The sequence below is a fragment of the Papaver somniferum genome, chromosome 1, assembly GCF_003573695.1.
Source record: "Papaver somniferum cultivar HN1 chromosome 1, ASM357369v1, whole genome shotgun sequence".
NCBI classification, from domain to species: Eukaryota; Viridiplantae; Streptophyta; class Magnoliopsida; order Ranunculales; family Papaveraceae; genus Papaver; species Papaver somniferum.
Genome location: NC_039358.1, coordinates 196,189,776 through 196,216,299, shown reverse-complemented (window position 1 = coordinate 196,216,299; position 26,524 = coordinate 196,189,776). Strand labels below are relative to the sequence as shown.

At 35.6% G+C, this 26,524-nt stretch overlaps 1 protein-coding gene across 1 annotated transcript; it reads right to left on the bottom strand.

Moving 5' to 3' along the window:
• Positions 1 to 10,011: 10,011 nt before the first annotated feature.
• On the bottom strand, positions 10,012 to 11,979 carry LOC113356806 (L-type lectin-domain containing receptor kinase IX.1-like). The gene has a single exon (XM_026600033.1). The coding sequence runs from the start codon at positions 11,977 to 11,979 to the stop codon at positions 10,012 to 10,014; it is 1,968 nt and encodes a 655-aa protein (XP_026455818.1).
• Positions 11,980 to 26,524: the final 14,545 nt, after the last annotated feature.

The window sequence follows — 26,524 nt, the reverse complement described above, 5'->3', positions numbered from 1 at the left end:
CTTTGTGACAACATTTCAGTAATCACTGAAATCACGAACTGCGGTGAAGTTATAGTGTCACTGAAAATGATTAAAGCGACAAAATCTAGTTCGTTGCAAATGTTCTGTCTTGTGACGATTAGAAGTTGTTACTATATAAATATTTGCAACCAAACAAGTTGATGCTCACTAAAAATAAATATAGCGTCAAACATTTAGTTTCGTCATTATAAAATTAGTTAGTGACGAATTAATTTTGTTAGTATAAACTTTTCTTTTGTAAAGAAATTTATAGATTATCACCAAAAAGATTTTATGTCAATTTTTAAGCATAATCACAATAGCATTGAATGGTGACAAACATATATAATCACAAAAAATTCATTAGTGACTAGACATTATTTCGTCTTTAAATAAGGTCACTAAAAACATATGAGTGACGAAACCCGAGTCTCGTTGCTGAAAACCGAACAACAGTGACAAAAATTAATTTGGTCACAATAACTAAGCTTCAGCGATGAAATATTCTTCACCGCAAAAACTATCGTCACCAAAGCCATATTTTCTTGTAGTGAGTATCACACATAAGGTGTGGGGATTAGTTTTGCAGAGTTGCTAGGTATCCCCTTATATAGTCTTTCAAATAAGGGTTTTTCCTTGGTAACAAAGCAATCAATATCCACCATTAGATGAAAACCTGATTTAGATTCAAGCTAATATTTCTCAATAGTTAGATCAAAAACTTAGCTTGTTTGACACAAATGAAATGCACGCTTCTAGGTTTGTTAATCGTACCCAAATGTGTACATTGTTGGTTCAACAATAGTCAACCAAAAGGTTAGCCATATGAGCATTTCATATCAACCATGTTCTTCTTCACCATAACTATTTCAAATGACTCAATAGAACTAGTTATAGAGTTGTTCAATTGCAAGGAAATCTTCTGTAACTACACAAGACACAATTGAAGAAAAGATGATTTGATTCACTTGAATCGGTTCAAGAACTTTTATAGACAATGGTTTGCAAATAACATTCCTTAGTCTTTTTAAGTTTAAGTTCAGAAATCATCTTTAGATATATAACCTTCTCAAGTTCGTACACTAGGTTCGCGGACTTAAGCAATCGGCCAGAGTTTACAAACTCCAGCAGAAAATCTCGACAAAAGACCTTCCGCCAGTTCGCGGACTGGGTTCGCCGACTGGTACTCATGCAACTAGTTTTTCAACTCCAGCAGAATTTCTCGGGATGAGAAATTCGGCAGTTCTCGGACTGAGTTCGCGGACTTGGCACTTGCCATTCTTTCGGTTCTCTTCATCAACAAAGTTCGAAAACTTTGGTTCAAGGAATAAGACTTATACATAACTGTGTTTCCACAACAATGTTTATGTCCACAATTGGTTATGTAATCTAAACTCTCATTCCAATCATTGAAACATTCTTAGAGGACGTTATATAGTTGTTACACCATTTCTGGTCAAAGCAATTTTCAAAGTGATTGAATAATATCATGACTTTCGTCACTAGGTAAAGATAAACTTGGTCGAAGCGAAAAGCTTACCAACACATATTTCGAGATATAGATAGGCGAGGTATACTCGGCTCGAAATACGAAATGTGTATAATCATAGTATATATATATAGCATACGACTTTTTGTCTCAAAGAGTAGGAGATAGAATAAATAGACTTTTGAGTGACATGTAAGTTCAAGTCTCCACATACCTTTTTGTCGAGAAGTTCCACCGGTTCCTTGGGTAGATCTTCGTCTTGTTTGATGAATCGCCATGGAGTCCTTGAGCTCAACTACACTTACTATCCTAGTCCGAGACTTAGCTATAGTAGACTAGAAATCAAGACTTATAGTAAAGATCACTAACATTGACAAACATGCTTGAGATAGCAACGCATGCGAGTTCGACCGAGCAATGCTCTAACAGAAGCCGTGTTTTTATTTCGGCTTAGAGGCTTTCTTTTTTTGTTAGGTTTAGGTTAAGTAATTAGGTTAGTTATCAAAGGATAATTTTGCACTTTTATTATAAATAAGAACCCTCAAAACCAAATTTTTGGAGCCCCTATAATAGGTTTCTTTGATAGCTTAAAGATTTATACACTTTCATTTACATTTTTTTTTAGTTGTGGGCTATTAAAGAAAAAAAATCTCCAAAAAAACGAAAGTTTCGTGGTGATCACTTTGTCAATGGTTTTTGAGATTTTAGGTTGGTGTTTTCAGCTTCTAATTATAGTTTGATGATTTGCAGTAGATATGTGACTTATTGCTGAATGACATTATCAGTTGAAGGGAATGCATCCTCAGAGCCAGGGTTGTAAATAACACCCGAGAATATTCGGCCTCCCTTTACTCGCCCGAGCCTGCTTGTACCCACATGAGTCCGAAGCCTGTTACGGCCCGTCGTGGTCAACCCAGCCTGGTTAGCTCATATTGGTAGGTTCGGGTTCTTCCTACAATTTAATAACCTGGCCTGGTATCTGCCCAAACAACCCCGACTGGTATCTGATTGAAATTTCTTAAGGAGTAAATTGTTATGTGGTTCAGTTATTTTTGGAGTTAAAATTCTTATTTTTATTTTCCAGTTAGAAGATTAATTACTTAAACTAGACTTCATTCAATCTCCAAATTCAAAAGAAGAACTAATTCAGTCATAACACAACTTTCAAAGTACAAAAAGCTTGAAGCTTGTTGGCCTGCGTGGTCTGCTTAATAGAATAGGTTTGGGCGGGCTTTGGACTCCAAAATATGTGTTTTTACCTGGCCTGCCCGGCTCGATGGGCTTTTTCGATAGCTGGCCTACAGCCTAACCCGATTTACAACCCCATCCGGAGCATACTATGTTCGGCAAAGTACGAGGAAAAGATGAGTAACTGAAAATTGTTTCTGGAGTAGTTTTGGGCTGATTATGAAGTGAAATGATGGAGAATTAGGAGACATTTCTTGGTGCAGGGAATTGAAATCTGGTTAGGGAATTTGCTGCTTAATATGGTTGAGTTCGGAGAGTAGAGACGCTTCTTGTTGAGGCCGGCAACAGTGAAGAATAATTATGTGTATGCCGCTAAGTTTTTTGGCTTCTGATGTAAGTATAATGACACCCAAATCCTTTTGTTTCTTCTGGAGGACCCACCCGATCCTAAAAAAAGGAAACATAAAAACGGTAAGTTGCCAATATGACAGAAGGATTCAATAACAGCAGCTCTGACATCTGATGTGTCATCTGCTGTCTCATGTCAGTCTATGTATTGGTTGTTATTTGTCTTGTGTGTTGGTTGTTAGAAATTGTCGGGTCTAACTAACCTCGAAAACCGGCTTGCAAGGTTAGGGTTGTACATGACTTATTAAGCATGGATCCTAGGTTGTCCTAGACGATGTGGTACTATTTAACACCTCCACAACGGCCGCTGACTGGCTACACTGATGGGTGATACGGAAATCACGGACACACGGATGGACATGGGTGGGTTGAGAGAGGCCTGACTCTGATACCATGTTAGAAATCCTCGGGCCTAACTAACCTCGAAAACCGGCTTGCAAGATTAGGATTGCCCATGACTTATTAAGCATGGATCCTAGGTTGCCCTAGGCGATGCGTTACTATTTAACATTGGTGACTGCTCATTCTCACCTGCATTAACTACGTCTGTATATCTTATCTAATTCTGTAATGAAGACTCTTATTCTCTATGTTGTTATGGCATCAGAGGTGAAAACCTCAGTTTCATCCTCGATCCATAGCCTTGTTTCCGCTCAGAGTCTGAAGATTTAAACTCCAATCTTCTTAATAAGTAATCAAGATCATACAAAGTCTGTCACAATTTTCCAATTCCAATCAAAATTTATTTTCAATTTCTTCTGGTAATGGCGACTTCAAATTCCTCTATCATTAATGTTCCCCTACATACTCTATCTAACATTATCCCTCTCAAGCTTCAGGATAACAACTGTTTCACTTGCAAAGCTTTGATGAAATTTCATGTCGAAGAAATCGTTACTGGTGAATCGATTTGTCCGCCAAAATTTCTTCAACCTAATACAGTAAATCCAGCATATATCAAATGGAAAGATAAGGATCATACCTTACTTCTCCTACTTCATGGATCAATATCAGCATCTATAATCTAACATGTTGCCTGTTGCAAAACATCAGTTGAACTATGGACTAATCTTGAAAAACGTTTTGGATCTCTTTCCACTGCTCACACACTCCAGTTACAAACCAAGCTATCTAGTTTAAAAAAGGGATCTACCTTTGTCAACACTTATGTAAGTGAAATCAAACTTATCACGGATCATGAATCTGCTTGTGGTGAATCTGTTAGTGATGAAGAGATCGTTGTTACGACTCTGAATGGTCCTCCTTCTGAATACGATGCATTCTGTACATCTGTTAAAGTAAGATAAAATGATATTAAATACTTTCATAATTTACTTTTAAGTAAAGAAATTATTCTATTCGCGAAGACTAAATCATTGCATTTTGGGGCTGATTCTAAAGCATTTTTGTCGTGCTATAATTCTGGTTCCTTAGATCTCAGGGATTTAATAATTTCTACAATAATGGAGGCAACTTCAATCACAACTGGGTAAGTAATTTTAGACCACCTTTTAATGGATTCAATCCCAATTTCAGACCTAATTACAATGGCAGTGGTCCATCTCGTTCTTATTTTGGTGGTTCTTCTCAGCAAGATACATGTCAAATTTGCAAGAAACCAGGGCATTTAGTTGATGAAGGTAACAATAGAATAAATTTGACTGTCTAAATGGACAAAAATGCAAAAATAACCAGGAGGTAAACAGTTTTATCCCAGCCATTTTCAAATATTTTTTCTTATTTTTAATTTACATCAGGATGCATCCAGATTCATCCTCGCTATATTTTAAGTTCAAGCCAAGATAAATCCAGTTTCATCCTTGCTATTTTTTTTTGGTGTCCATTTCACCCATATTAATTTTTACTCGTCCATGAAAACCATGTTTTAAAAATATTTGGACAAATGACCCATTTTCCGGAAAAAAAATAACATAAAAGGGGAAAAAAAGAAGGAAAATAAACAATGGGCCACTTTAGACTTACTGGGGTAGAGAATAATAATTAAACAATTTGGTGTTCGTTACCGCACTTGCCACTTGGAATTTATGCGCGTCTCATATAATATAAGCCTTGACCTCGTCATTAGTACAAAACAAAGCTAGGCTAAGTTTGCCTTTGTTAGTGGTCAGGATTTATCAAGATAAAGATAAATCAAGGGTTGTGGGTCTTCTGACCACCCCCTACAACTCGGACATGTGGCATTAATTCCAATACATGTGGCATTAATTCCAATATTATGAATGAAAAATGAATGTTCGGGGAGGTTCGAACTCATGACCTATTGTGTCATAAGAGTGGCCTCTAACCAGTGTTCTGTTGGAGAAAATGAGTATTTTTAATATGTTTTAATTTTTATGTCTCGGTTAGAATTGATCTAATGACCTAAAGGTCTAAGGATGCTTACTCATTTTCTATGAGTGAATGAAATGCAAATATGGGTGGACATGAGACACTTTCCATGCCTAGTGCATATATGCACATGCATGAGTTAACCAAGATTAAAGTTAAAACAAGTTTTAATTCCTAAACGGATAAAACAAGCTTTTAATTTCTCAAGGTATTATTTGAATAAGTTTATAACTAAAACAAATTTTAAGTTCTACTGTTTTTGTTAAAATTAAAACAAGGTTTTAATTCCTTTAATATATTTATATTCAATGAGGGAAGTTACCAAATACAATTTATGTCAAATTCATTTTCACTGCCTATAAAAGCAAATGGATTTCTTCATTCTAAAGGGTGTCTAGAAGAAGCTCCTTCTTCTTGTTGTCTTTCTCCTGTGTGTGATTTTTTACATTCCTGAGCTTTGTTGTTGAGTTCGTAAGTGGGCAAGTGTTGTAGTGCTAATAGTACTTGCAACAGACAGTTTTATCCTGGATACGACTTCATCACAGGGTATTGGCATCACTCATTTTTGAGGCGTACCGGTGAACTATCGTGTTAAGGACAGCTTGATGATAAGGTGACTCTGTCCTCAGTGTGTAATTAAATATTTGAGTGTTTTATTTCATTTTTAGAAATTTAATTTTAACATCATTTTTCAGTATTTCATTGTTGCAGTTCCAACAATCTTAACACGATAATATTTTTGTAACAATGGGAAAAAATGATGTTGAAAGACCACAAAAGTTCAACCGAAAGGATTTTAAGAGGTGACAATCCAAAATGCTATTTTTCCTGAGTTGCCATGAGTTGGATCATTATGTTGTGACTCCTTTTGATGCCGCCATGAATGAAGATGGAAATGAAGCTGAACTTGATGATTGGAACGGACAAAATTATATGGCTAAAAATCATATTATGAATTGTTTAGATGATGCAATGTATAATTTTTATAATGCTAAGGAAAACTTCAATGCTTTTGATTTATGGAATGCATTAGAAGCGAAGTACCAAGCTGAGACTGCAGGAAACAAGAAATTTCTGTTATTTCAGATGTACAACTGTTATCTGCTATTGAATCATGTGGCTAAGATTTGCTGAATAGAATTAGACTAAGTCTAAAATCTTGTTTTATTTATTATAACTTATATATCTTTCTTTAGTACGATGATAATCAGGTAGCTGAAAATATAGCTAAGTCAGTTAGAGAAAACGCTTCAAATGTTGAAGCTTATGATACCTTCAATTTTGAGGTCTATAGCCTTTTGGCTAAAGATCAACCACATTCTCATTAAATGAGGCAATAAATTATTAGTTTTTATCAAAAAAAAAAGAAAAGAAAAAAGAATGCTCATGTTTCTCAGAAAGTGTGACTTCAACCTTAATTCCCATACTTGATAAAAAAAATTCCATCATTCGAGAACTTTTTTGAAGCAGTGATTAGCTTCGCAGAAGCATTGAGTAAAATAACTCCATACTTTTCGTAGCCTTTGTCCTTCTTGAAGTAACTATACACATTAATCCAAGTCCGATATTGTAGCACATACAAATCTTTCCATGAAGCAACACATTCATCCTTGTATGGCCATTTATCATCACGAGACACACTAGGTGACTAGGAGTACTTCTATCAATGTCGACCTTTCCACTTTTCCAGTCAGGAAGAGTTGTACATTTTTGAATCGTGCCAAATTCTTTATTTTTCTTTTGTTGGTGTTGAATCGGCTATACCTATTTCTCACTCACCGTCTTCATCTGAATAATCTTCGTCATATCCGTCATCTTCATCATCTGATTCAACATCCCTGTTTGGATATTCTTCTTATGAGTAAAGATATACTATAGTACTCACATATAAGGCATCTTCTTCTGTTTATATTGTTTATAAAATTCTTCTTTAGGTAAGAACTTTTCGGTGGAAACATCAGCATCATCATTGTGTAAGGATGGATGAAAATGAAATTTACCCCAATAAAGAGTACCAATCTTCACATCCGTTAAATTCCTTCTTGATGTCCGTAGTCCAATCCAGGAATATCACTATTGCTTGATAGCATCGTTATGCGTAATTTAGAATAGATCTCAGCAGCATGTTTTTCTCCTCTATCGGTCCCCTCTTTCTCTAGTAGTCACTTAATATTTCCCAAACCCTAAATAAGTATTTAATTTTACGTTAATACCCTAATAAATATATTATTTCAGTTTTCAAGTTAATGAATGATGCTGTAGAAAGAGGTCATCTTTCCGGGTTTCAAGTTGTGGATCATGGTACTATTATCTTGCATCTTCAATTCACGGATGATACATTGATTTTCTTAGATGCAAGTGTAGTAGAAGTTAGATGACTCTTTAATTGACGGTTTTTGAATCTATTACTCACATGTAGTTGAATTGGATAAAAGTACTATGACTAGTGTGAGAGCAGAGGCGGTGATTGAGGTGTTGTCAAAATAGCTTGGATGTAAGACAGAGAAGTCTCCTTTCACATACCTAGGAATGCCAATTGGTGAAGGTTGGCGTGGTACTATAGTATAGGAACATGTTTTGTAAAGAATGGAGAAAAAGTTGGCATCATGAAAGAAAAAAATATTAAACAAAGCAGGTAAGTATGAAGAAAATAATGGTGAAGAATGGTAAAACTTGTTCTAATCACGAGTTGTCTTGCGAGTTTACTTATTTATTATTTATCTTTATTTCATTTTTCCATGAGTATGGAGAAAAGAATGGTGAAGATCATGCCAAATTTTTTGTAGGGCGCAGTGGAAAGAAAGAAAAGGAGTGTTTGGGTCTCTTGAAAAAAGTTAGTACCCTAAAGAGAATAGAGTATTAGGTGTAAAAATCTGAGAAAAACCAATAAATCATTGCTAGTTAAGTGGATTTGGACATTCTCAAGAAACAAGAATAACCTCTAGAGGAAGATTGTGAACCAAAAATTTAAAAAGAACAACGAGTTGTTAATGCCGGATGTAGATAAAAATCCACAAAGCCAGAGCCAGTGGAAGAACGTGGTAAATCAGGTCCTACAGTTCATGACTTGGCTCAATTCACAGTGAGAACAGAAGGGGAACTCGGTTTTTAAAGATAAATGGTCAGAAAAGGGACGCCTGCAAAACTTATTTCCAATTGTGTTTCAAGAAACTAAGGAGAAAGAAACTTCCATAGACGACATGATTGTGAATGGGAGTTTGAACTTCACTTTCAAGAGAAAACTGAATGCTAACGAGAAACTTGAATGGGACCTGCTGAGACGTGATACTGTTGTACCTACGCTGGTAGCCGGTGAAGATGATGTGAATATTATGGAGAATTTTAGCACCCACAGATGCTATGAAGTATTGTCTGGAGAATACAGTACCTGCAACTACGAAAGACATCTTTGGAGCGGACCATTCCTAACAAGGTACAAGCGTCATTCTTTGGGTTACTTTTCACGAAACAATGCCAACAAGAGATATGCTGTACTCATATAGGTACCCGAATAGAAGGTGAGTACGTTTTGTGATCGCGAAAAAGAAACCACTGGTCACATGTTTATGCATTGCTCTTATTCATTCGAGATTTTGGACTATGTTATTAAAGCTTCAAGATTTCATGGCCAATGCCGAGAATGTTGTTTCATTTTTCGAAGCTTGGACTATGGACATGATGTACGGAAGAGGTAAAACTATTTCCGAAATTATTCATTAAGCAATTTGTTGGATTTTGTGGAAGGAGAGGAATGTGAGAGTGTCTGGTGGTCGACGGAAATGTAATGTTGAAAGTATTGATCTTGTAAAATAATTAGTAGTCCTTTGGTCTTCCAATCCCGATATTCTTAAATTTTTCACCTCTAATCTCGTTTGGAGCAATTAGGAAGCACGCATGTGTGGGTGATCAGATGTACACAATTTTCTCTTTTTTTTCTTTTAATATAACCTTCTCTTGAAGAAAAATAAACAAAAAAAAAATACGTTAAATTATGGAAACTTTGGTTAACTTCATAATCAAACTGGATTGATGCACGTAAAACATTTAAAAATCATGCATCCCCTTGATGTTGTCCGGTGACCGAATTCGCAAGTTGATAGTCAGTCGACTTTATGATTTTATCAATACCCCAGACCCATACGCCCAAGCTAAAACGTATAGAAAATGCCCCCAATTTAACATAATGCAGTCAAGTGATATACTATTCCGTTCGTTTCTAAAAAATAGGTTTGTTTCATTATTTGGGTATGTCGAAAAAATAGGCATGTGAAAAGTCAAATATTATGAGTTTCATATTATACTGGTAGAGAAACCAATTCTCTCTCCCCCCATTTTCTCTCTTAATACAAAAAATGGATCACTTCTCTCTCCACTTTCTCTCTCGCTCATATGAAACGTGTGGAGAGCAAAGGATAGATTAGGAAAAGCATGAAAAAGTGGTTACAATGATTGGATTTCTCAATTTTTGTGCAAATCATACACGCCTATTTTTCAGAAACGGAGGGAATACTAAATTAAATTGATTAAACAAAGTAATAAAGAAATCACATATGCATTAGAGCAATAATACTAGATAACTATCTCCCCGTGAGTGAACTATTGTTAAGACCAGCTGATGACGAAAGATTAGGCACAGATGGTGCTGCTGGAACTTGATATGCGAAAGTCGGTAACTCGAGTGGAAGTTTAGGCAATGGAGATTCAAATTTAAGAACATTAATCACTTGAGTAGCTGAAGGTCTTAATTCAGAATCAGGATGAGAACACCATAATCCTACAACCAATAAGTGTTCCATTTCTAACTCATTGAACTCCAATTTTAATATCTCATCGGCAGCTTCAATAATCTTTCCACTTCGGTAAAGACCCCGAACCCACTCTACTAGATCCACCTTATCTGTTTCCACTGGTTTCCTCCCACAAGCAATCTCAAGTGCTACGATTCCGAAACTGTAAATGTCTGATTCCTTACTAAATTTACCTGTGGTATAACATTCTGGTGCTAAGTAACCCCTTGTTCCTGCTACCTTGGTTGTTTCTGATCTTTTCCCATGATCAACAAGCCGAGCTAAACCGAAATCGCCAAGTTTGGCGTTAAAGTATGTATCCAACATTACGTTACTTGATTTGATATCTCTATGAACTACACATTGTTCCCCTGCTTCGTGTAGATATGACAATGCAGAAGCTAAACCAAGAGCAATTTTGTACCTGACATCCCAAGTGAGAACAGTTTCTCTTCGAAATAAATGCTTATCGAGGCTCCTGTAAGGCATGAACTCGTATACAAGAAGTAACTCTTTTTTTTCATGGCACCAGCCTCTTAGCTGAACCAGATTTCTATGTCGTAACTGGCTAATGATCTGTACTTCCGCTTGGTATTCCCTTTTACCTTGTTTTGATTCACTCGAGATTTTCTTGACGGCAATATTCAAGCTTATGTCGCTCAAGAAACCTTTGTAAACTCCTCCAAATCCTCCCTCTCCAAGTTTTCCTCCTTCATCGAAGTTATTCGTTGCGTTAACCAGTTCCCTATACGAGAACCTCTTCGGTCCTGTTGTTTTCTCAAATATATCGTTCATAGAAAATTCGGCATTATTTCCTGCATCATCCGGAAATTTCCTTGAGTTGTGCCTGTTCTTCCACCAGATAAACAAAACAAAACCAATCCCAAATCCGAAAACACCAAAGCCAACACCAAGACCAACCGCCAATCCAGTTTTATTACCTTCTCCATTAATATCAGGTTGTCCTTCACCAGTTTTATTGTCTCTTCTTTTATGGATAAGTTCTAAAGTGGAATTAAATTTCCAAGAAAGGATTTTATGATCTTCAAACCACACGCCGGTGGCGGCTGAAAATCCAACTGTAACCTGCTCTGGTAGAACTTTGCTTAGATCAACAACATGATACAAACTAGAACTCTCCCAACTCCCAATGAAAATGGGTTTTTCATCATAACTTAGAAGAACACTCAAGTTAGTTGTAGCAGAATTATAAGTTACCCAAGCATTAGCTTTTCTTCCGTCCCTTATACTACGATGTGCCAATGGCTCAGTAGCCACAGATACTACCGAGTTAACGTTGATACCTATATGATCTGAACTTGCATCCCATGTGTTTTTATAAGTGTCAAACTCAACCGCAACAATTTGATTGGTAGCCAAATTCTTTTGCGATACGTTCGAAGTCAACAAGGCAAGAGAGCCACCCCAAGAATATGGAGGAAGTATAGACCCGAAAGGTGCAAGAAAAAAAGCCATACCATCACCAGCCATAGTCGCATTATGTGCATCGATGATGAATGAGAAGTGTGTCTCAAAATCTGTCATCCTTCCAGTGGTTGCATCCCAAAGTTGTATAGCTTCTGAGTAAATGGCACGGCCTACACTACTAATTTTGTAAAGGCCAGCGTTGTTCCTGGTAACTTCAATGAAGCTACCATTCCTGATTGAATCTCCTTGGAAATTTATTCGTGGATCATTGTTTGCGAAATTTGGGAAGTTAAAGGAGATCGAATTTGTAGGTTTAGGAAGAACTAACATTATCGTGATGATTTGAAAGAATAATATTGAAGAATGGAGATGATAGTTTGTTGATGCTTTGCAGTTGAAACCCATTGGTTATATGAATGAATTTCTTTCAAAAGAGCAAGTGATAGATTTATAGTAGGCATGATGAAAGATTGGAGAGCCAGAGCATTTGATTTCTTTCATGCACGTCAATCTGTTGACATCACTCCTGAAGGGTCAAATAATTCTTTTTGTGTGAAAGGAGAAAAATCAGTACGAGAAAAGAAAAAGCCTTTCCTTGAATCTTCCATATATTTTCCTCAAATAAAATTCTTCTTACGGGAAAAGAAAAAAAATCAATGGCTGATAGACTTGGGGACCACTGGGGGATGTATAATAAATGTATGTTCGAAAAGTTCCAAAAACTGCTTAATTTTATTGACCAGACCAGACTCTAAGGATCGTAATAAATGGGCAGCTCGCTATCTAGTTGCTCGCTATCTAGTTGCTCAACATTGACCAGACCAGACTCTAAGGCTAAGTCTTATGGTCTTCTAATCTAACAGTTAAATTGACAATCCATATCAACAAGAATAATCTTCTAAGTCTTATGGCAGTGCTAATATAACAGCTAATCATTAAATAAAACAATGCTGAGCGCTGAACAGTATAACGTTTGACCAGTCAACTAGATGACTGTGCTGAACCAAACAACGCCTCAAAATTGTATTGTATTTTAACTTCTCTCCGTCACAGTACTCTTTATATTCCTGCATATTAGAACAATAAATATCATGGAAAGTATAATCAACCAATGACATGCTATAAAATCAGAGTCCTCTTTCCATTTCACGTGCTTACTCTCCTTCTTTCACATTTTTTAATCACCAAATTTCAGAGGCCATGACGTGTATATAGGACTCATATGTATATCATGGTCATGGACCATTAAAAAATCACCACACTGACTCGCTGACATAGTCTTCTTTTTGGGGACAACAAGTTTAGTTTCCTTACTTTATACGTTCCTCCGTCCAATGGAAATGTTTACTTAAAAACAGAGCGCTGAACCAAACAGCGTTAAGGTTATTTTTTGAGCGCTGTCTATTCCAAAAGATTAACTAAACAAAGAGGTACTAAGAATCTAGATCATTTATTTAAACAATCAATTAAGAAATCTGCTATAAAACTTATCCCAAAACTAATCCCGCTCAGAAATATATATAAAAGAACTTCTCGCAAATGATACATATACAATAGTTATTTTGTTTGCGAAAAGAAATAGACAAACATAATGGACATAACAGAAGTTAACTAATTAACGGAGTCAACTCCTCGAGCTTTCATTTGCGTAACTCTGATCTGTCTCTGCAACTGAAAGTGGGAATGGGTGAGCACATCATCCCTAAAAGGGGTGCCCCGCAGGAACAACATTTAACTTTAAAGAAATCATGAGCAAGATTTGGAAAACAACTCATGTTTTCCCAAACATCAAAGTGACAAAGTCACTGGAAATGCACAAACATGTATATGGACAAACTCCTTCTTCCACACCTACATAGCTATATTGATGCCGGGTTGTTCCACACCTAATAAGCATAAAAGCTGAATTCATGTAGATATAAATATGAAGGAGCGTATCCTATATACCACACGTGGAAATTATCTTTTCCCATAACAAATCATAATGACGACAACATTACAAGTCCTTTCCAATTCATGGAAAGATTCAAAGAATCAACAGAACAATCATAACACAAATTAAACAATGCATGAAAAGCACGAACAGACAATACATGAGTTTGTTAAACATAAATTTTTGTAAAAGAAACAAACAATTGTTTCAAAAGAGTTAAAAGTATTCCCACCTCTTTTGATGACAAGTCACGCCTACCTCGAGATCCACGATCCACTGGTTCATCCGTTGAATTGATTGTTGCCAATATAGACTAATTGTTAATCACACAAGCAGTCGAAGAATCTAGCTAAAAAGGCTCACGCAAGGCTCATTTAAAATTCTACATCTTTTATTTATCTATCTTTAGTAAATCTAAGGTTTACTAATTCAATTAGTTTGGTTTTATAGTCTATTAGCTAAGTCTAATTAATGAACATCTACAACTATGTCGAACAAACCGGATGCCAATTCGGACCACAAGAGGTCCAAAATGTCTAATTAATAAAACTGGCCTGAAGCCCAAGTCCACTACTCCAGCCCATTAACCTAAGGTCCAGTCCACCAGAGTCAACTAACGGTCACTAACAGTCAATGGTGTCAACTAACAATCAACGTCTAAAGTCAGGTTAACAGTCAAGGTCAAAGTCACACAAGAATCGGTCACTGAGTCAATTCGGGTCTAAACGGGGAACTTGGTGAGTCTATACCGATTCAACTCAGTCAGATATCTGAGTTAGGTAAATCAGCTAAGGTAAGTCAGTCAGATGCTTGATTGGGATGACTAACATCCTAATTCTATTACAGCTTCAAGAACACAACCTGATTCTATTCATTTGATCATTACACAAATAATCCATAATAACAGAATTCTATAAATTCAATACAATTGTAATTAAGCTTTACCTGCAATTGCAACATTAAGCCACAACTTCTTCACATTCAACTAAACTTCTACCATATCCTCCTAGCCTCAATAGCAATGATATCTCACAGAGATTCAACTTATCTTCATACATCATATTAGCATTCAAGTTCCAACAACTGTAACACCACCACATATTACAATAACACTGAGTTCAGCTCATCCCTTGAACTGCACTACAATCCCATTCTTTTCACACCATCATTAGTTACAACCCTCATTTTATCATTAGTACCACAAACTGCAGTTCACACAATCATCACTCATATATATTCAAACTCATCTCTATTTCATCTGCCACTACAAACCACCAGCACAACCTACTATCACCACCTCCAAGTCATGCACTCAAATACCAAACACTAACACCATCTCACTTACACAATTACATTTACCCTGCATCTGCACCATCAATATCACTAGTTCTGCAATTACTCTTACAATTTGTACTTCATAGCCTCACTTCTGCCATAACTCCAACAACAACATCACTACTTCCATTAACATTGACGTTGCACCATCATGACCATCTCAGGCTCAAATTGACATCATTTACATTCTAAAAATCATTCACAATTGATTCAAATGCACTCGATCCCCTCTTATATCTTTTCTCTGTTCTACCAGAACCTCAGCATCAGTTTAACAACAGACCCATTTACTCAAACTCTAATTTAATTCTCGGATTAAATCCCCTTATAATTTCAACCTAACTATTTCAATTAACACAAAACCCATATAATATTCTTGAATTCCTACTCAATTCTACTTAAACAGATTCAAGTAGATGAAACCCTAACTAAATCAATTTGGGGAAGAACATGAGGAACCCTAATTCCTGTGAAATCAAAATTAAACTTATACCAATAATTATACTTCATACCTGATCAAAACCCATCTCAAGTCTTCCATTTAAACTCTCAATTTCATCTTCAGATTCTTCTTTGAACCCTTATGAAAACCCTAACTTTGATTCAATCATCAGAACAACTCAAAAACGGCTAATAAACAACAACCCTCTTCTTATTCATCCATCAACAACTCTCTTTACTTCTTAATTTCACATAAAACCAACCTTAAACCCTTAAATTATGCTTCTCTGTGATTTACTACCTCAATCTCTAATTATCCTCTTTTTAAATCACCGCGTCAACACCAGCAGCAACACCTAATACTTAATTTGATCTTTATCATCACAAGACCATCTCAACAGCGTCTGTTGCGTTCATCAGAAACTCAGGCAGAAGAGAAGGAAAGAAACAGAAGGAAGAATAAGAGAAAAGAAGGAAAAGAAAGAATGAGCTTATCTGCTCGATTCAGATGGTGATAAGGCCAATGAGAAAGCTCTTGATAAGGGCTGCCAAGTCGGTTTGTCTATAAATTGACTAATCTTCCCTTCATACTCATCAAGTAATATCTTCTTTGTCTGGTGTCCGAATGACACGTTCGAGTAGTCCATTCCGCATAACTTCTCGAGTTCTATCTAACGGTACTAGGTTTGTATCTAGATCGTTGTTAGATTAATTTCTATTAATTAACGTTCGTTTTAAACTAGTCGAGTTACTATCGGATAATTCGTCACTCGACTATTCTAATAGCGTTGACGAGCTTGAGGGTCCTTATATTCTCCCCACCTTATACATTTTCGTCCTCGAAAATCGAATCATCCTTCTAGTTTTCAAAACTCTCCACCTTATAGAATAATAATATCTCTTATCCAAGCGCAAATAAAATAAAACATACCACAAACCTATATGGCTTTCTATAACTAAAATTTGTGGCACTAGGTTCAACTATGCCGATTTAAATTCTATCAGATAGGGAGTCTAAGTTTCTTATACTAATATTTATAATGGAAAACTATAAATTTTAGTCTTTAAGCTGTCTTCACAAGTTTCTATTTTATAACATATGTGTTTCTAACTATAAGGAAGAATCCTCCGGATCTTTCTAGGTGAAATTGTATCTATAAGTTTACTAAAGAATTAAACCAAACTTCTATGATCGGTCAGCACTGAATGCAGTTGCCCTGTCAAGGTTGGCCCATCCCAACAATGTCTTCCTACGAACAGAGAAAACACAACCTTTGGTATTCCCCAGTGCTGGATTAACAAAATCTTAACTTACTAATATTAACGAATCACTAAACTTCTATCACAACTGGTGTCACCTAAAAATTTTACTTCAAAAATATAAACATAAATAAGCAAACAAATTTAATACACCAAACAAATCTTTTAGTTATTGATAGTTTTTAGTGATTAAGATTTATCTCTCAAACCCAACCCAGTTCTAAACCAATCTATTTCACTAACTGGCACTGGCTAGTTCTATTGTTTCCCATATAAGATATAATAGTGAGCTCTGATACCAACATTGTAGCGTCCCCAAAGCAAGCAGCTGACTAATCCAAGAGATTAACTGGCACTGGCTAGTTTTATCCAAAAGCATCGCTTAAAGGGATAATTCTCTGTTTTTTGATAGTTGTATACTTGGCAGGTACATAAAAAATATGCATGTGTAGCTTCTAGTTACACATGCTATATGGATGTTCAAATTTTGATTACAGAAGTCAGGTGCATGTACCTTTTGATTACACAAGCTATATGCATGTGTAATTGCTGAGTACACATATGTAATCCACATTATTTATTTCATTTGACGAAGTACTTATTGAATATTACAGTACATGTGTAACTGACGGAATTTGTATTTTCTGGATTATTTTTAAGAATCTACTATAATTTATAGCTCGCGCCCAAAAATTCCCGAAGTTCATCTTCATGAGAATTTGTTCCTACGGACTGATTGTGGTTTATGCATTGATATTAACAAGGCTCGTACTGGATAATGGTTGAATTCAACAACAAGGTGATGTAAATGGAGGAAGAAGATGGTACATAAAATGGTGATAAAGGCGAAAGGGTTTGTATAAGAGCTAAATCTCCTTTCTATAGAAGATTTTCCACGAGCAGGTGGTGTGCAGTCAGTTATGGAGGATTTTTTTCATAAAGAATGGTGTGGGAATTGTTTTTCAGTATTTAAAATGATGTCATTCATTTGTCTTTTATTTCAGTTAGTCGGTAGAATTTTCTATTTTTGTCGGATCATTTTTGTTTATTTCTTTATTATAGTTAGCTGTTGAGACACAAATTTCAGTTCTTGGAATTCACTAGTTTTAGATTGTCATTGGTCCTTTACATGCAAGGTATGCCACTGCTTAAAATAGTACTAAGTAAAGAGATTATAAATACCTTTTATACATTGGTGATAGACTTTTGTAGTGTACCTTCTATCGAATATACGATTTGAAGGATAATTGTCGGGCAGGTACATAATCTAAAGGGATGATGTGTAGATGCGAGTTACACACATTTTATGGATGTGTAACTTCTAGTTACACATGATAGTTGGATGTGTCTATTTGTCTGTCATTGCTGACAAACACTTCATAAACACACAAAAAAAGTGGACAATATCATAATTGAAATACTTAAATTAGCAACAAAAAAAAATCAGATCTGTAAAAAACTTGAATCAAATACACAAACTTTATGGATGTGTAGCTGCAAGTTATGCATGCTAATTCAAAAACAAAAACAAAAAACAGACTCAAACTTGCTTGGAAAATCCCGGAATCAAGTACACAAGCTATATGAATGTGTAAATGCAAGTTACTCATGATAATTGGACGTGTACATGAAAGTTACATATGCTAATTGAAAGAATAAACAGACTCAGAGATGGAACAAGCTATATTTATGCTAAGTAAATGTGTAGACAAAAGTTACACATGCTAATTGGACGTGTAGACGAAAGCTACACATGTTGTACATCCTCCAAAAGTCATCTTACAATAACAAAATTACAGTTGCAGACAAAGACAACCAGTATCTATAACAAAATTGCATTTCATTGAACAAGATCATTAATAATTAATTCAAATCAAATATTATAGGCGGATCATTCGATGTTGATCCTCGTTCTTCACTTTGAAACAACTGATTTCACTCCAATCTCATTTTCACTAGATTCACCACCACCACTACCATCGACACCATCAATAATCCTATAAACACCACTTCCACTATAGGAAGAGTGTCATAACCATAATTACAATCTAATTAACATAAAACTTCTCATATAACTGTTAGAGCACTGCTCGGTCGAACTCGCAAGTGTTGCTATCTCAAGCTTGTTTGTCAAGTTTAGTTGCCAAAACTATAAGTCTTGATTTCTAGTCTACTTACAGGGAAGTCTCGGACTAGGATATAAAGTGTAGTTGAGATCTAGACTCCATGGCGTTCATCATGCAAAGACGGAGAACTACTCAAGGAACTGGTGGAACTTCATCGACTAAAAAGGTATGCGCAGACTAGAAATCTGCGTTCCTAAACGGAAATTTAAAGGAAGAAGTCTATGTCGCTCAAACTCAGGGTTTTGAAAACCCTGATTTCCCAGATCATGTCCTTAAGCTTAAAAAGGCATTATATGGGTTAAAACAAGCACCTCGTGCCTGGTTCGAAAAACTAACTACTTCTCTTCTTAGGAAAGGTTTTTCGAGAGGGGGAGCGAATAAAACCTTGTTTACCAAATGGAGAGGGAAAGATGTTGTCATTTCTCAAGTCTATGTAGTTGATATCATCTATGGTTTCTGCAAAACTTGCAAAATATTTTCAAGTCTCTCTTGGCAAGGAGTTCGAAATGAGCAATGTTGTTGAATTAAAGTTCTTCTAAGGATTACAAATTCAGCAATATAAGGATGGAATTTACTTATCTCAAGAAAAATATGCTAAGGATCTTGTCTCAAGGTTCGGTATGTATAAGTCAACTCCAAACTAACACCTATGCCCACCACTAGTAAACTACACATAGATGAGAAATGAGTAAATATGGATCAAAAACTGTATCGATCCATTATTGGTATCCTGTTATATCTTACAACTACTAGACCTGATATTGCTTTTAGTGTTGGTTGTTGTGCTAGATTTCAGGCTAATCTAAAGGAATCTCATCTTGCAGCTGCAAAAAGGATCATACGATATGTTAATCACACGGTCGGGTATGGTCTATCTCACACCTTTGATACTAACACTGATCTTTTTGCGTATTCAGATGCTGATTGGGAAGGATGTGTGGAAGACAAAAAAAGTACGTCAGGGGGTTTCTACTATGTAGGACTGAATCTTGTGGCCTGGCATGGCAAGAAACAAAATTTACAATCCTTGTTTATATGTGAGGCAGAATATATTACTGCTGGATCATGGTACTCAACTTCTATGGATGAAACAAATGCTTGCTGATTATGGAATTGATACTGGAATAAAGAAGATATTTTGTGACAACTCTAGCGCGATTCGAATCACAGATAATCCCGTTGATCACTCAAGAACTAAGCACATTGATATAAGGTACCATTTTATTCGAGACTTATATGATAATGGTATCATAAATATGGAATTTGTTCCTTCCGAACAACAATTGGCTGATATTCTTACCAAACCATTAGATACTGTTACATTTCAACACTTATGGCAGTCTATTGATGTTGTTTTCGTTCATTAGTCTTTTCTAAAACTCTTGCCCCTGTGCTTATCTCGATCTGTTGGGCAATTGAGTTTCGAATTCCAATAGGTGTTGCTTCAATTCTACATTTTGTTTTAGTAAGTTGATTTTCTGTCAGGTTTCTTAGTGTAATGTCCAAAGAAATCCTTATTTTCTTGTGAAAGTAAGGTCACTCTTGTTGTTCTTTCGGGAATGACATTTTATGGGGAGACTTCTTAATTGAACTTGTCCTTAACTGCCAAATCTTTATGGGGAGTGCGGTTGTGGAATAGTACAGGGGTTATCTTGTATCTTTATAAACTCCTTGATGAATGCATTTAGTATCGGCTATATGATTGCGTATAAAAAGTTGATATGTGCGTTCTTTTGGTCATGAAGTGTCTCTATGAAAATTTCATTAAGATCCCACTAGTTTTCGTACCTTTGTCAATTTTATTGACACAAAGGGGGAGAATTAATGTGTAATTCACACTACAAAGACATATAGTTTTCGGATCATTATATAAGGGGGAGTGGTTTTCATGTGAGATGAAGTATTGACTAAGGGGGAGCGATACATATCACCATAGTATTGTTGTCGAAGTTGTGATACAATTGAAATTTGATGTTGTGTAATAATACTATGACACCGTGTAACAATGACTGAGAGCTTTGGTTTTTTCATTGTTATGGCTACGGATCTTCAACAACGATGACGCTAATTTGAATATCTTTGGAATCATTGGAGTAATTGGAAGTGACGAAGATTTCGAGTAACGTTGAAGAACCAAGGAGATCATGCATGTGGAAGAGAAGCTGAAAAGTCTATTTATTTTGTATTCCATATGTCTTGATAGTTTTGTCACTAAAATTGACAAAGGGGGAGATTGTTAGAGCACTGCTCGGTCGAACTCGCAAGCGTTGCTATCTCAAGCTTGTTTGTCAAGTTTAGTTGACAAAACGATAAGTATTGAGTTCTAGTCTACTTATAGCTAAGCCTCGGAATAAGATAGAAAATGTAGTTGAGCTCTAGCAGTGCTCTAACAATCTCATAAGATAGAAAGTCAAGTTGTTTGGCTGTGATAAGCTTTGTCATATTTGGCATGTATGTTACAGACTTGGGGAGGTCTAATTTAAGCAGAATAATGTATACGGCATAAGTAAATGGCAGATGACAACCGTACTACACTAAATATGAACGGGTGAAGCAATAATTTCTGCGTTGATATCTACGACTTCGAGGACTGACTCCGCTTTTAATCAAGTCTTCGAGAGGGGTTGCAACTACTCTTGGGAATAAAAGCAAGATTTTAATGATTTACCATTTCTCATCTGGTTCTTTATGCCCGTGAGATTTAATGGTTAGCTTTCTGGTTAAATTCCTTTCTGGGTTAGTATAATTTCTAAACTTCAAGACTTCAGTAAAGCAAATTTACATCACATCTTAAGTCTCCGGCAGCACCTGCCACACAAACTCATGCCCCCGTCGTGAATTTTCAAAAGCTCAAACGTACAGGACCAACTTTAAATAAAGTAATGAAAGAGGTAGCTCGGGAGTCACTTTCCCACAAATTTTCAAAAAAAAAATTCGGTTGTACCTATTTCCCATCCCATTTTTCTTAAATCCCATCTCAAATATAAAAATGGACTTTATTCAATTCGGGTGAATAAGACTCGTCCTCAGGGCCGGTCAGATGGGGAAGCAGGACAAGCCCCACTTCGGGACATCAAGCCTATAGGGGCAACATATTTCGTATGATATACACATCAAAACTAGTCATAAAAACTACATGGTATGGTATACACATACCATGTAGTGGTAGTCTGCCAGATCGTATAGTTTTCATGGACTTTCTTGTAACTATTGGCAAGTGCGTGCCAATATAGAAATATAAAGTCTCCGCTTAAGATCTTGATTATGATTTCGATACTTATAAAACACGGAAAACCTTGTTTTTGGTCTCTGACAGCCTATCCCTCTCTATGTTCTTCTTCGTTCTTCTATCTTTCAAAGTAGGAAGGAAAATACACAACTCTCAAAATGCTACATGTAGGTTAATTCTAATTTTTTATCCGGTTCAATTGTTAGGGAGCTACATCAAACAAACCGAGTTGCATACTTGCATGATTTAGTTGTGATACAATTCAAAATTATCATTGCATGATCAGGTCAGTCCAACCATATTGTAGTCGCACCTTTCATCTCCTTCTACTAGTTGCGGATCCCTTTATACCAAAAGGGTGTTAAGTGGATTCAATTGTGTTCTTTTTGGTCACAAACTTCAGTGAGTCCATTCTAATTATTGTCCATAAACTTAACTACACGTCAATGTAGAAAGGAGAGGTCCCAAGATTGCCATATCCAACATTGATCCCTACAATATTACATGTATATTCAAATAATATCGACGTGTGTTTGGGTATCCAGTGAGTGATTAGTTTCAAGCTAGACACCTATAATCTCTGAATGATCAACTGTTCCATGAAACTATAGTTACTAGATTAAGTTTCGTTGTTCATATCTATATCAAAATTACAATAGGGCAACATTTGCCGATTTCGCTTTGGGGCAAAAGAATTTCCGTACGGGCGCTGCTCGTTCTATTATTCTCCATAGTTAACATGCACTCTCACAACCACTGTTGTCGGCTGCCAAATTGATTAGGTTCGGAAATTAATTTCAAAATCACCATCTTAATCGGGTTTGAGATCGGATCGCAAAACTTTTATTTTTTCTTTGTGTACATGGTATTGATAGCGTATACAACGAACATAAAAATCCATTAATATACAATTGTTTGATTTGGGGATAATCGAATATGATGAAAACCCAATTTAACAGTGAATATCAAAGAAAGTTGCATGTTTCCTTGGATGTAAATTTGAGCTCATGTACACTCTGTTCAACGCATCGATATAAAATTTAATGTCCAGTAAATAAAGAAAAAATTAAGCACAAATTTTGAGATCAACTATATACTTCTTGTTCTTCTCTTGCGGTGGTAGAGATGGTAACATGCAGGTGAGGCTGTGGTGCTAGCATGAGTTGCACGGGTTAGCAAAAAAAGTTACTAGGTTTAGCTTTTAAAAAGGAAGACGGAGACGGTTACGGATGAAGACGAAGACGAAGATTACGGTACATTTTGATGGCGTGAGTCTTGTTCACCAAATTCTGGATAGACTTACATAAAAATTGATTTTTGTGATATGGATGGGAGTTAGAGAAAGGTGGAATAAGAAAATAGGTAAAACCTTTTTTGTTTTTGTTCCGTTGAAATAGCAAAGTGAAATTACTATAACCCCTACTATATGGGTTCAATGTATAGAAGCCCCACAAAATGGATCCTTCACTATCAACTCCATATTTTTACTTTTTGATATTTCTAGGCCCAAACTTTTAATTTTGGTGCCAGATTTTGAATTTACCCGGATAACTGACGTCATCAGAAAATACTAAATACCAGAACTAGCCCTCCCCATGTATACCTTTTTAGAGACCAAATCAGAAAGCAGATTCATTTCTTCGTTACTCTTTCATAAACTTCCAGAGCTCCTGCAATATTTTCAATGATTTTTCTTCTCCTTCATCTAAATTGAAACGATTTATAGATCCATATTGATTTGAGGTGAATAGTTAGCAGTTGCGGATTCAATTTTAATCATCAATTAGTCTACTGATTCGAATCAATCAATCGATTTTGAATCTAGTTTTCATTTGTTCAAAGCTATTTCAGGTAAGGTTTTCGATTTGCAATAAGTTTTCATCATTCTTTGTTCTCCATTTTTAGTTTGATTAGGTTTTGATTCTTTGTTTTTGATTGTATCTATTCAGATCTGGTGAGAAGAACACGAGATTTTTATTAAATAAGTCGATTCTCGTATTTTGAATCTACGTATGTTTTGATTGTGTTGTTCTAGTTGTTTGATTTGTTTGTTTTTTTACTTCGATTTTGATTTTCTAGGGTTAATTTTTGATAATTCATTTTTGTCGTTGTCCTTTGATCTCTTTTTATTTTTCGATTTAGTTTTTGTTCATTTGGTTAGGTGATTTTAATTTGATTCATGAAGATTCTCTAATTAGGTTAATTCGATTAATAAAACAATTGTGTTTTTAGGAATTCAATGATTTTTTTGTTGTTGTATGTATGAATATTTCGTGGTAGAAGTAAGATCCTTGTTCTATCCATATGTATGTGTGATGGTGGTTATAGATTACAATCGAAAACAAAGAATCTGTGGTGGCCTACACATGTTGAGTTTGATTAACGAATCTGTGGTGGTATTGGTGGTGGAGGTGTAGGTTCTGGAGCAGGTTTGGAGGGGGATTTGAAGTCAGATGGCGAGAAGGAGGATGAACCATTTTAAGTTTTTGTTGCTGGTGCTAATGGTGATGGTGGTCGTCACAGGTAATTAGTTGATTTCAGTTATTGATTTGCTAGGTTCTTTTATAGGGGTTTATGTGATTTGAAATTTATCTGGATATTTTCGTCTTCGATTTGTGTCACAATCAGGATGTAATGAATGAGAAGGATTTGAAGAAGTTAAATTCGAAGCAAAAATACAGAACCATCGAAGACTTATATATTTTCGTCTTATATATTTCATTTGTTGGTGTTGCATTATTTTTCAGATTGTGTATATTCCACCAGAGCCTGGACCCTGTGAGATTTACTACGATGAAGAATGGCTTGTAATTACAAGGAAATTCAATTTCATCTTTCCTTTAACCAGAAATACCTCATGTGTATCTCTAAAAAATACTTTAAATACTTATGTATTTATCTTCCTTTTTGTGTTTCTACGCTTGCAGTTGCAGTTGGAATCGTGGTGTATATTTGTATGACTTCCTATTTGAATACAAGAGTGTACAGCTTGACAAGCAAGATCGTGTGTGGGTTAAGAGTAAGATGGGCACAGAAATATATAAGAGTAAGCTAAGTTGATGTGTATCTATAATTTACACATGCTAATTAGATGTATAACTTCTAGGTACACAAGCTAAGTAGATGTGTAGCTACTAGTTACACATGCTAATTAGCTGTGTAACTTATAAATACACATGCTCATACGATTGAGTTATTTGTTCGTACACTTGATTGAATTTTTTCCATTTTCATTTTTCATTGTTTTCCTTATTAAAGTATTCGATTGCTATTATATCTATTTGGTGTCAGATTGGTAGTTCACTAAAAATGGATTGTTTTGGAGAAACAATTGAATTTTAATGATTTTAATTCTGCTGCGGAGATATAGGTATGTGTACAACTTCCTAAATACGTTTGTGTTATGGCAATTGGATAATATTATCATCTTTGTGGTTATACTAGTTCAACTTGATTTTGTGTTAAACAACATGTGTAATTTCAGATTACATAAGCTAAACAACATGTGTAACTCCTGATTACACAAGCTAAACAGTATGAGTAACTGCTGGATACGCAAGCTAATAAGCATGTGTAATTGCTGAGTGTTTTTTTATTTGTGGTTAATTATGTTTTTATCTGTTTTTGCAGCGGTCTTTTACGACTAATGTGTGTGTTTTTGCTGTCGTTCATTACTTTTTGTGTCTGTCGTAGTCGGTTGATGATAGAATTCAGTTAACTATATAATTTCTTTTTGGACCCTGTCATTGCTTTTAACAACAACAAGATAAAAACTTGTTATTTTTTTTTTAAATTTGCGATAAGGAAAATGACGATGATGTTGTCTTTTCATGAAATGGGTGTGAGTTATTCTTCTAAATACAACCTCAGATTAGACAGTTTCCAAACAATGTATGGAAGTCTCAGACCTCTTATCCGAAAGCATCGCATAAAGGGATAATTCTCTATTTTTTGATAGTTGTATACTTGGCAGGTACATAAACAATATGCATGTGTAGCTTCTAGTTACACATGCTATATGGATGTTCAAATTTTGATTACAGAAGTCAGATGCATGTACCTTTTGATTACACAAGCTATATGCATGTGTAATTGCTGAGTACACATATGTCATCCACATTATTTATTTCATTTGACGAAGTACTTATTGAATATTACAGTACATGTGTACCTGACGGAATTTGTATTTTCTGGATTATTTTTAAGAATCTACTATAATTTATAGCTCGCGCCCAAAAATTCCCGAAGTTCATCTTCATGAGAATTTGTTCCTACAGACTGATTGTGGTTTATGCATTGATATTAATAAGGCTCGTACTGGATAATGGTTGAATTCAACAACAAGGTGATGTAAATGGAGGAAGAAGGTGGTACATAAAATGGTGATAAAGGCGAAAGGGTTTGTGTAAGAGCTAAATCTCCTTTCTATAGAAGATTTTCCACGATCAGGTGGTGTGCAGTCAGTTATGGAGGATTTTTTTCATAAAGAATGGTGTGGGAATTGTTTTTCAGTATTTAAAATGATGTCATTCATTTGTCTTTTATTTCAGT

What these genes read in the sequence shown, in the direction of transcription:
- LOC113356806 (XM_026600033.1), bottom strand. Translation starts at nt 11,979, where the DNA reads ATGTTAGTTCTTCCTAAACCTACAAATTCGATCTCCTTTAACTTCCCA.